At 35.8% G+C, this 12,616-nt stretch overlaps 1 protein-coding gene across 5 annotated transcripts in view; it reads left to right on the forward strand.

Moving 5' to 3' along the window:
- APG9 (autophagy 9 (APG9)) overlaps window positions 1–9,689 on the forward strand; it is a 33,484-nt gene extending 23,795 nt beyond the window's left edge. For 2 of the 5 annotated variants that reach the window (XM_006827434.4, XM_088872642.1), the window contains 6 exons: window positions 3,548–3,727; window positions 4,056–4,262; window positions 6,461–6,538; window positions 7,038–7,108; window positions 7,458–7,568; window positions 7,949–9,689. In XM_006827434.4, coding sequence (XP_006827497.4) covers window positions 3,548–3,727; window positions 4,056–4,262; window positions 6,461–6,538; window positions 7,038–7,108; window positions 7,458–7,568; window positions 7,949–9,287 — 1,986 coding nt within the window. In that variant the 3' untranslated portion in view covers window positions 9,288–9,689. Of the gene's footprint in view, window positions 1–3,547; window positions 3,728–4,055; window positions 4,263–6,460; window positions 6,539–6,639; window positions 6,769–7,037; window positions 7,138–7,457; window positions 7,569–7,948 lie in introns of those variants that run through there. The other 3 variants (XM_088872643.1, XR_016059772.1, XM_088872644.1) reach the window with 3 other exon arrangements.
- Window positions 9,690–12,616: the final 2,927 nt, after the last annotated feature.

Here is a 12,616-nt window from a genome sequence, read left to right on the forward strand (position 1 = left end):
GTATTCTTTTATAGATTTGCATTTTAGGGTATGAATTTTCATATATTTAAAAATATTTATGACTAATTTTTATATTTTTATATGGATTTTTAAATTGTTATAAAATTTCACTACGTCAACATTTTTTTTTTTTTTGAATTTTTGAATTTTTTGACTCTCGTTTGATTTTTATCGGATGCCCTCCCAAAGAGACTCAACATGTTTTTATCTAATGGATTTTAGCAATAAATTTGTATTATTATTTCTTATGCCTTTGAAATTTACATTCAACTACTTTTTAGGTAGGAGTCACCTTTAGTGTGTATATTTTTCCATTAAAGTTTTTAGAGTATGAGCACTTGTATAATTCTCAAATATAGTCTCAAATATCAATGCTTTATTCTTTACTTTTCACTTTTTCTGGTCTTACTTTTAAGCATGGTCTTAAAAAACAGCGATTTGGATCGGAATTGCCTGTTATGGATTGGGAATTGATGGGACCAGCCTGGTTCCCACTATATATCTGTAACTGGCCGGTTCTGTTAGAGAACCGACGACTCACTCTTGCTTAACCAGAAAACTCCCATTTTTTTATTTTTTTTAATATATTTCTTTATGATTTCTTTTTTTTGAATTGTTTTTATTTAACTCTCTTTCTCATTGGGTTGTCACAATAACCTCGGCTTGCTTGACGCCCTTGACCCTCTTTTATAGTGTATGTCCTCTCTCCCCCCCTCCCCCCCTTGGAAAAAAAAAAAACAACAAAAAAAATAAAACGTCCCCTGATTTTTCGCCTGATGCTTTCAGATGCAAACCACAATTGTGAGTAGTGAAAATCACCATCTCCACCTATATTCTCTTTATCATGACACAAGTTCACTTTGAAACTGATCCACGTGAATTTCTCTCTCACCCTGCCTCATAAAATAATCTCTCTTTCTGTCTTTGGACAAAATGCCGCTTTCTCTCTCTATGTGGCTTAGGTGGCCAAAAGCAAAGCACATGGTCATATGGTGCATTTTCTCCACAAGAAAAAAAGAAATGTTTTGTGTTTCTCTGTCATCAAATTGGGAGCAACACCAACTTCTCTCGCTATTTACCTTGCTCGTGTCTAATGCTTTGATAAATATTTTGGCTTTGTGCCTTTACTTCATGCTGGACTTATTTGTTGGATGTATACCTTCATGTTGTATTTTTTTACTTGTTTGATTTTTATTTATTGACTTTCAATTTTATTTATATTTTCTTGGATGGGGTTCGCTATCTAGAACAATTATTGTTAAATTCAAAATTTCACTTGAATGTATTTCTCATATAGTTTGGATTGATTCAGATGGCATGAGTAATAATTTCAATGTTGAAATGGGTTTTTATTGGCACATGTTTCTTTATCCATTTACATAATTGAGATAGGGAAGATGAATTGTTGACTGTGAAGTGAATGTAATGGACAGAAAATACTCAAATATGAGACAGGTTCTCAGTATTTACGCATTTTTGGTAAAAAATTGGAAAACCATAATGCAATACTGCAATATTTTTGGAAACCCAAAAAAATTAGACTTTTAAATGTTTTTATGCTGGATCCAGCCAAACTGCTGATCTAGATTGCCGTTCTGGATTGCTTTTCCTTGTAGCTGATGCGGGTCACCTATCCATTTTTTTCAAACATTGCCTTTAAATTATATCTTTTACTCTATTTTTGCTTAGTTCATATGGTGTATTTTTGTAGAAAATAGGATACTAGAAGTTTTTTTTAATCTTTTAAGATCTTTTTTTTTCATTTTCAGATTTCATCAAAGAGCACATTTGATTCTTTACTTCTCATTATATTTAGACAATTTTTATCATTTCATAGGTTCTTTGTGTAAATAACATTAACCATGATATTTTAATCTAATTTACTAGGAGATAGAAATAGTGATGGACATTTTAACTTATAAATATCATACAAGTAGATTTGTAACACTGATTTTTTTTTGCTTTTTGGTTTATTGTATGTTTTGTTTTTTTTTCTATCTCCTCTTACATTGTTATGTGCTACGCACGTATAGTAAACTAGTACCATGACACTCAAAAGAGTTGGTAGTTCAAACTTATGCTTACAAATAGAAAGTAGTGACATCGATATGATGCAAATGCTAGGCACTTACTACTCAACATTTCCATACTATATCATAATTTCATGGATTAATTATGTGCAACGAACTTATGAATTACTCATACAGAACCACATTATAAGATTTATAATCACGCAAAATATTTTTTCATCAGTAATTTGTAATATTACAACTTGACAACCACGAATTGAATCCAATAATTAATTCATCCTTTTGATAAAGACTTGTTCAGTATTTGAGTTCTCTACATCCTTTTCGTTTGGTGCAGCGCTATTTATTTCCAATAGGTTATCATTTATTTCCTCTCTTTTTGTTTGGTTGGGGTGGGTTGGGGGGGGGGGGGGCATAGTTCACTTGTAGGAATTGAACTTGAGATATAATGTTACTAATGTCAACAGCTAACCAGTCAAGCCCATTCCCCATTTTTTATCATTTCTTTCTTCTCTCTGTCTCGCTTGCATATTTTTAATATCTCCCTTTTCCCCTTGATCTCATTTACTCATTCAAGACCATTTTGCTCTCTAATCTCCCTCTCTCGTCATGCAATTTTTTTCATACACTTAAATTTTGCCCCTTATTCCTTAATCTCTCTTGTAGTTCTTTTTCACTTCGTTCACCCTCCTTTTACCCCTCTCACATTTTCTTCGTTCTTGTTAATTTCTCATATTCCCCATTGCAGGTTTTGCTATTGCTTGCAGTTCTTTCAACTATTTTGAACCCCTTGCATAATCCTTTTATTGTGCCCTTCGCACATTTTCATTCCTCTTGTGAACTTTCTCTTATTCCCCTTCATGCCCTCTCCCTTGTGTTGTGAGCCCTTTTTTCTTGATAAATTGTGTTGTAACCTTTTGCATTTGTAAGTTACTAGAATTCTCGATGCAAGGGTAGTTCTCTCTCTTTCGAACTAGCATGTGCGCGCACACACACACACACTATAGAGACATGCTGACATGCCTCTTGAGATTCAAATTCCTTTGAGTCAGTAAATCTTAAATATGCTATTGAAAACTGTTAAATATTTTGAATTGGTGGACTTGAAATCAAAAGATTACAAGGAATGTGCTTGAGTTTTATTTTTTCTTCTAAGAGTTAACAGATGATTGGTCATGACTCATAAAGGATATACATTATGTAATTGAGGAATGAATGAGGCTTATGTGTTGTGTTTTTTTTTTTTTTTCTTTGGACATGATTTCTGTGGCCCTGCGTCTTCCCTGTAAGCCAGGGGCTTAATCCCCATATAAATAAATTAGGTTTTTTCTTTTTCTTATGTATACATTGGTTTGGAGGTTCAATTCTGATTCTCTGAGAAAATATATTTGATAGTATATGGAATCTAAGTGAAGTTCTTTTCCTTACCACTGACTGTTCTCAGAGTTCTCATTTTTCACAAATATGATGGCTTTTGATGCTTTTATTTCCTCATTTATTCATTATATTTTTTTCAGGTTGACCATCTCTTCAAGCACCGCATAAATGCTGGTTTTGAACAATCTGCCGAGTATATCAAACAATTTCCTTCCCCCATTGTCTCATTGATTGCTAAGTTTGTCTCATTTGTGGCTGGTGGATTTGCTGCAGTATTAATCATAGTTGCTCTCTTGGATGAATCACTGCTTGAGGCTCATGTTAGTTTCATTTCCTCAACCATTTGGTGCCCTTGAGCTTTATCATTACATATAGCTTTTCTTAGAGAAAGCCTCTTTCTTATTTGAGGAAGTATACTATAACTATGGAAAACCATAGTCCATTCGGTCATCACTGTCCATTGAAAAATGATTGGTGATGGAGGGAGGGAGGGAGGGACACCCACAGGATAGGGCATGACCTCAGGTGGTCAGTCCCATTCTTTCCTCATCTCTGTTCATTTTAATGGACTATCCTTTTTCCATAGAACACGGGATTTTTGGTGTAATTTTCACCTCTCATTTAAGGCTATATTAATTGATCATGCAGGTATATGGTCGAAACCTGTTCTGGTTCACTGTTTTTTTTGGAAGTGTCACAGCAATCAGTAGATCTCTTGTGGCTGATGAATATCAGGTATTTGATCCCGAAGGAGCAATGTCTCTAGTTTCTCAGCATACTCATTATATGCCAAAGAAATGGCGTGGTAAAGAATACACTGACAAAGTGCGGGGAGAGTTTGAAGCTCTTTACCAGGTAAACGAGCTGCATACTTGAAGGTTTTTTTGTTTTTGTTTTTGAAAACAATTAGCTGTATTTTTTCCAGCCATGTTAACGAGGCAGGACTGAAACCTTGATGTCATGTTGTTGCTCCACCACCCTGACCACATAGGCCAAGGGCCTATTCACGAAAACAAGTATCTGTAGTGGGACGCTATTTAATATTAAAATATATCAATTTACTAGTATCATCAGCGTATTAGGGTGATACCATGAGAATTATATCTTGCAAAAACTGTTATCTACCCTTGGATGCCTTTGGACTTGTTATCTCTTTCTCAAGACTAACTCCATATTTCAAATTTTTTATTGTGAGTTTAAGTAGTTTTTTTGGGGATATTTGCATTGTCATTGACAGATCTTTTATATTTAAACATTTGGATGTGAAAATCCATACTGTATAACTCTGATTTGAATAAACAAAAATTACTCACCAAAGAAACAATGGTTGCCTATCTTCAATAACTCATGGACATTGTGCCATTTGGATAGCAATGACAACAGCCTTGTTCTTCAGAATGAACTGAATGTGGAGAAGTTGTTGTTGGATAGTTATGTTTACATTTATGAAACTCTATTGACAATAGCCTTTTGTATATTTACTGCTTGGTTTAGCTGATGGATATCTTTATCAAATATTTCTCCTAAGTCAACTTTCTTGCATCCAAACTTTATGTTGCAGCATTATGCTCCTTGGCTAAGAGTACAAATAAGAATCTAACTATGTTGCTTATATGTCATTATGTATTCTTTAAAGTTTCATTGTATTGATTGAAACTAAAAAGGCGAATTCCATCATTTATCTTATAACTTTAAATATTAAGAATTGCTTTCTCTGGAGTTGTCCAGAACTCAACATTCCTTTTTCCTTAAAAAAATATTATATACACATTTTGTATGCAACTGAATTCCCCACGTGTATTGTGTGTAATATCTTATTTATGTTTTGCTGACTCTCTCTCTCTCCCCCCTCTCTCTGTGCTTGTGTGTGTGTGTGTGAGTTCATAAATGCCAGGATGGGGCCCTGATGTGGCCAATTGCAAGATCCAAATACCAAGCTAGTCAAATATCTAGAGAGACTTTTTGGTGGTTTGTGAATCACCCTAGGTTGAAAATAAAATTAAAAAGAGGTCAAACGAGCTTAACAGTGGTCAAAATGTAGCTCGCCTAAATTCAACAGAAAACAAGGCCAAAAACCTCTCAAACCAGCTTATATTTGATCAATGAGGATTAGAATCATAGCTTGGCTGTGAAATATCACATTTTTGAGTGGGTTAAAAGCCATTGTTTTTGTGTGGAAATAGTTCATATATATATATATGGAACGATTTCATGTCACCATGTCATTTTAATATAATGAAATCACACTTCTAGAAAACCATGTTTGTGTCATTGTATGACCCCAAATTTTGCACGCACATTCTTCATCCCAATAATCAATCCCCACAAAAATAAAATTCAGTTTGAGCCCTAGATATGGTCAAAATGAGTCTCCTCCAACAACCAATCTAGACAACCCATTTGGTGAATTTCAAGGCCTTTACGAATTAAAAATCAATTTTCTTTTTTAACATTGTTAATCTAATGAGAATAAAGTTATCTGAAAATTTGAAAAGGAAAAAAAAAAAATCCTTCGAAGGTCTAGATCTAAGCATCTCATTAAAACGGACAGCCTGTTATTAATTGGGCTCAAAAAATACTTTCTAGGGTGTGTTTTCAAATTTTACCTTTTTGTGATAGTTCATTACAATGGAAAGAGTATATATTTAAAAATTAGGACCAAAAAAATGGCCGTAACATAGTTTTTGAAGATTTTTATATTGTATTACTATAGAACAATTGTTTGAATTCATTCCCCTATGTATGTATGTATGTATGTATGTATGTATGTATGTATGTGTGTGTATGTATGTGTGGGTATAAGTGTGTGTATGTGTGCATGTGTGTGTGTGTGTGTGTGTATGTGTGCACACGCGCTTGTAACGTCTTGGAAAATGTTTTGATGTTTGTCATTGTCTTTTGAAGCACATGCATCATAGTTTTCTGTGAATCATTGCATCCTGAATCTGCATATGGCAGTTCATATATCTAAATGTATCTACATGCAAGAGTTTTCCATAGCTTGGCTTTCCTCTTTGTTTTTTGCTGAAGTTTTACTTTGTATGATGCTGCAGTACATCATGAAGAAGTTACTTGAGGATATGGTCTCAATATTCCTGACCCCTTACTTGCTCATCTTCTTGGTACCCAAGGTGTGCTTCCTTCCCATATGTTGCATTTATCTTTCGTCTAGTTCTCACATGTATCAGTCCTCTTTATTTATTTTAGTGCTTGATTACTTTCCATATATCAGTCACATTAAATCTGGAAGAGGGAAGTATAATCCTGAGGGCAATGAGAAAACCTTACGCCAATGGGTCATTTGTGGTATAATGAAATGGATGTTGTGCTAGGGAGAAAGAGGGACCCACTACAAGAAAACACCAATCCAATGGTGGGTCCGACTCCCCCTCTATCTTCCTTTACATTATGGATGGTTGTGAACCTATGGTCTATGGCTGTTCTGTATTCTTTAGGAGTACACTTTCCCTTATTTCAGATGCTCATCGATACTTACAGTTATATCACTATATGGACATTGGGAATTTTACATTAAAAAATAATGATAACGATTTCATGTACCTTGAGCTTTTGAGCTTGGGACTATTTCCTACATAACTAAGCTGAACAGATTTCTACATTGCTCTGCAGTGTGTAGATGATATCTTGAAGTTCATTTCAGACTTCACTGTGGATGTGGAAGGTGTCGGTCATGTTTGCAGGTTCTTGATTTGTTTTGCATGTGATTTTAGTGAGTGGTTTAGGTTTTCATGTTGAAACAATAGTAAATTATACTACAATCCAATGGACTTCAGAAAAATCGTAGTGCATTGGGTCATCAATGTCGCCGATGGATGGAGAACGGGACCTCCTAAGAAGTGCATGAGCCCTGCGGTGGGTCTTGCTCTCGCTCCATCACCATCTGTCATTTCAATTGACAGAGTTAAACCATCGGAGTATGGTTTTTCCGTGGTTCATTGGACTGTCATACTCTTCTATCAACAGTGTCTTGCAAAGAGTTGGTTCATTTTTTGTATTGGCAGCTAAAACTCTTTTGGTATCCTAATGCAGCTTTACTCTGTTTGATTTCGAAAAACATGGAAATAGCAAGTATGGTTCACCTTTCCATGCTCCTCGGGAGTGGAGGAGCTCTCAAGGGAAAATGGAGAAATCGTTCTTAAGGTATGCCTGAGGATTTGAATAGGACACAAATCTTCCAGTCTACCAACTTTCATTTTAACCTCCCCAAAATCAGGTTAGGTTTACTCATTTATACGAACAAGTGAAACACATTTCATATTCAACTTCAGCCAAGAGACACCTAAGATGGAGACCCATAGGCCCTTGTATGATAATAAAGGGACCTTTGGACCTAAGTAGATATATTTCTATGAAACTTTGGAGGCGCACGGTAGGACCCAACTATACGCACTTTTAGGATAATAAAGGGTAAAGCAATGCCAGTGTCATTTATTCACCTTGTTAGTGCTTGTTGTGTGCTGTTTCCTCTTCCATTGCTTCGCTTGATTGTGTTTTTTTTGTTTTTGTTTTTTCATTGTCAGCTTCAAGAGTAGCTACCCTAGCTGGGTGCCAAGTCCGCAGGGTAACCAACTTCTATCTACTCTCGAGGATTTCAGGCATCAAATGATTGAGACCCAAATTCAAGCTTTGCATTTGTCTCTTCATGGTCGACCCTCAATCACATTCTCAAGAATCCATGGTGGAGTCCCCTGGGAGAGCAATCTCCGTAGGTGGGCGCTACCGATGTCAGGCTTACCTCTACCTATGGGTCACATGACTTCACCATGGATGATGGCTATAGATCAGAGGGATCACCATTGCCTTCTTGATTACTACTACAAGTCCAGGTCCACTTCCTCTTGTGCAATGAAAGAACCGAAATACACACCACCACCTGAAACTTCAGACCTTCCTAATGAAACAAGGTTACACATAGGGATGCCTTATGACCATATCCATCATGAAATGGGGCATAATGAGAAGTGGGGCTTTTCATCAGAGGATAGGGTTGAAAGTCACATGGCTGCTAGTACGAGCACTGCCTTCCGTGATAGCATGCTACGACAACAGGAGACCAGTCAGTTGGGGATTCATGGGGAGACCCCATGGTGGGCACGACCATGCCGGAAATATTCCGGGGCCGAAAATAGCTTCCTTGAGCCCCTGAGCTTTGTGGACCATGGTATAAGCACCCAATGCGATAACATATCAGTGAGGAGTGAGGATGAGGTGCAAAATGTGGGATCACCTCTTAGAAGACTGAGGGCTTATCCAGGTTTCAGGGCACATGATAGCTTTCTTGATCCCCCAAGCTTTACTGGTCGTGGTATAAGTAACCAATGTCATAATTTATCAGCAATGAGAGAAGAAGAGTTTCAAAATGTGGGATCACCTCCTAAAATGTCAAGGATTCAGACAGATGTGAGGTTACACAATTCCTTTCATGATTCTTCGAGCATTTTGGATATGAGTATGAGCATTTCACATAATGGCTTGTTGGGGAGGAGGGGGGAAGGGGTGGAAGATGGACAGTTGCGTTTTGGAAGCTCAAACGAGGTTGGAAGGGCTTACTATGCCCAAGATGAGAGAGAGAAATTTGCGAGATCACATCTCCCATATAACAATGTTTACAGGGATGCAGAATATGAGAGGGAGAGAGAGGACGGTCCTCACTCATTCAAGAATGTGTACGGGAGGTCACTTGATGAGAGAGAGAAAGATGGGGCATTCCATCTTCCATTCAATGATATTTATAGCAACCGCACTGAGGAAAGAGAAAGAAATGAGGGATTTCACCTTCCGTTCAAAGATGTTTACAGAAATCCATTGGACATCTCTGAGGTAAGAAGCAAAGATTCAATGGAGGATGGGTTATGCTGATGTGTACAGGCTATCTATTGTTGTCTTTCTTCCTTTTCAAGCTCTTCATTTATCAAGTCAGAATCATTTATCAAGTCATTGATGTTGATGGAGGATGGGAAATGGGCTGGTGTTTGCATCGCTCATGGATTCAAGGGAAGGTTTTAGTCCCTTGGTCCTGGGTCGAATGCACCGAGTGGGTACTGTGTCTGAATCCCAACTTCACTATTCTTTTGTACAGAAGTGTCAATGTGGAAGCCCATGATGAGTATTCTAAGTTCCTTGTAAATTCTTTTTCTTATGGTTTTTTCTGGTGGGTGGAAGAGATGGAATGATTATTACAAAGATACAATACAATGAGTCCTACGTAACTGTAAATACAATCATTCTTTGCCAATGGTATTCCCTTTACATGGCTCAAAATGGATTATATCACAAAATTGGGTGAAGTTATGAGCTTGGATTCTGGTTTAGTTTATGTCACCATAAATTTGCTCTCGTGGAGAGAAGAAAAAGGTGATGAGAAAAAAACTCATATGTTAGTAATTTAGGCTAATGCTCTAGACAATGGCTACCTCGATGGTTTTTGATATTGGTGTATAGATTTTGGTTGTATTAAGTCTTTCCCATATACATGCAGTTACGTAGTGTTTGGTGCGTCAGGTCGTGCATATATTATTATTTTAACCATGTTTCTTGCAGTTCAAAGCGGAAGCAGCCGGTTTTCATAGCACTATGTTTCAAGTTCCATTCCAATATTACATTGTCAAAAAAATATGGATGGATGGTACAAATAGCACCTGAATCCACCCTTTGATTTTTGGGTGGAATTTGGACAATATAATTTAGATTGGATGGTGTGGAATGTGGAGCCTGCATCAGAGTTTTTTTTGGGTAAGTAGCCTGCATCAGAGTTACATCAAGATTGAGCTGATACATACACACACATTAACATTGCCAATTAAAGTGTGATTGTAGCCATCTTCACCGTCTATTGGTTGAGATCCATCTTCACCGTCTATTGGTTGAGATCCAGCAAATATGTCAAGGAGGGAAACGCGGGCCTTCAATACCTTTAATTACTTCTCTTCTTTAAAGCTTTCCACTTTTCAGTCTAATTTTCTTAGAATCTGCACCTTTTAAAACTCTCGAACTTCTTTCTCTAATGGAGGGTCCTCTCTCCTTCTCTCTCTCTAAGTGTAGATTTTGAAATTTACCAAATGAATGGTCTAGATTTATTTTTGGAGGGGATTCATTTTGATCACATCTATGGTTTCAAATCGATTATTTTTTTTTGAAATTGATTATTGAGATAAAGAGAGTGTGTGTAAAATGTTGGATCAAAAAAATACCACAAATATGGTTTTTTAGAAGTGTGGTTGCATTATACTAGGATTTAACCATTGCAATAGACCACTGCCTTTTAATAAAGGGTGCAGTTTGTATAGAGCTTAGGCTCTAAACAATCAAATTAGAGCCTACCTTCAAATAGTGTTGAGAAATATGGTTTCAAAACTGAAAATCTTTTTGATAGCCTTAAAATACATTTTCATTTTTATTTATAAAGTTTAAAGTTTTAAAAATAGTGTAGATTGAGAGATCAATGAAAACTTGAAAATCTTGAAAATTGACGTCCAAAAGTGCGTTACAAAATACACTACTTTAAAAAATTGAAATCCATTTTTTTCTCATGTCCATGCATCTTGATGTAAAGATGATGAATTTGAGGATATTTGGATATCAAAACAATCTCTTCTATGAAATTTTTGAGATAGGCTTGAATTTGATTTTTTAAAACCTCGGCTCTATATAAACTTTTTCCTTTAATAAAATCAAATCCACATTATTACATGGAGAGTTTTTTTGGGTGATCAAGTGGGGAGAGGGGCCATACCCTTTGTAGGAATTGAGCTTAGGACGTAGCTTTGCAATTGTCAAGCGCTAATGAATTAAGCTCGGCTCTTTTCCTTATTTACATGGAGAGATGTATCCCTTTTGAACAAAATACCAAACTTTAGAAAAGAATTTTTCAAATGACAATTTAAGGATGGGTGAGGTTTGTACAAGGTGCTCACCTTATACTCTACAAGTATGCGTACTTTTAAATTTTGCTAGAAGATAGTAGTTCCAGTTTCGAAAACTTACGATGGCTTGCAAATCCATGTTCAACCCTAATTATGCAATTTATTTATTTTTTAAAATAACATATATCGAGTAGATCTATAAATACTAGAAAATCTTGAAAACTTACAACCTAGATAACTTGTTACAAGATGCAATATCGTTAGAACTTGAAATTCGTTTATTTATTTATATATTTATATATTTATATATCTTGATGTCGAGATGATCAATTGAAAAAGGTTTTTCAACCTTTGAACATTTTTTCTATTAGATTTTTAAGATTCGGCATACTTCTATAGTAGAAGGATACAACCTTGAATGAACTTTTTCCATTTTCTTAGTATATGGAAAAAAATGCATCACAAGATGCACTATTTCCAAAACTTGAAATATATATTTTTCTCATGTTCATGCATCCTGATGTCGAGATGATCAATTTGAGGATATTTAGACATAAAACAACCTTTTCTAATGAAATTTTTGAGGTGGGCTCTAATTCGATTGTTTAGAGCCTCGGTTCTATGTAAACTTTTTCGTTCGATAATTTCTCTTAGGATAAGAATGGGGTTGGGGTCGTGATGATAGCACCATTTGTATTCCAGTTAAAGTCTAGGCTTCCATTCTCACCTATCGCATTAAAAAACCACTAACGATTTAAAGAATGGGTAGGGGCTCGTCATCCCCATAAAATTAACCAAAAATATTTTCTCTTATGATAAAGTTTCTATAATGCCAAGGGTTCATGAAAAAATAAAAAAGAGCACGCTTTTGTTTTGTCCCATTTGATCGGGACTATCTCCTTTCTTCAAGGCTCTTCTAGGGGGGTGTCTCGCATTTTGAACTTGCTTGCCATGCCTAAAATCTCCACTGCTCACCTCAAATTGTCATCGGAAAATTGTCATCGGAAAAACATTTTCAGCACCAGGGATCTCTATGATACCCCTAAAATCAATTTTCAATGTCAACAATAAATTTTGAAACTCAAAAAAGGGTATAAATCTTGAGGATCTATAAATACTTATTTTTAAGACGAAATAAATGATCTAGATAATTTATTACAATATACTCATAATTTCAAATCCTAATTCCTTTGTGACAACCTTAATGTTCAAGCCAAGATGACCGATTTAAAGTTTTTGCGGTATTTAAATTGCAACTTTCGATGACTCATAAGGTGAGGGTTTATTTATTTTTTTGTTTTTTTTTTTTTTTATAGGGTGGGAGCG

The sequence above is a fragment of the Amborella trichopoda genome, chromosome 7 (genome assembly GCF_054954075.1).
Source record: "Amborella trichopoda isolate Santa Cruz 75 chromosome 7, AtrichopodaSantaCruz75HAP2 v2.0, whole genome shotgun sequence".
Classification (NCBI taxonomy): domain Eukaryota; kingdom Viridiplantae; phylum Streptophyta; class Magnoliopsida; order Amborellales; family Amborellaceae; genus Amborella; species Amborella trichopoda.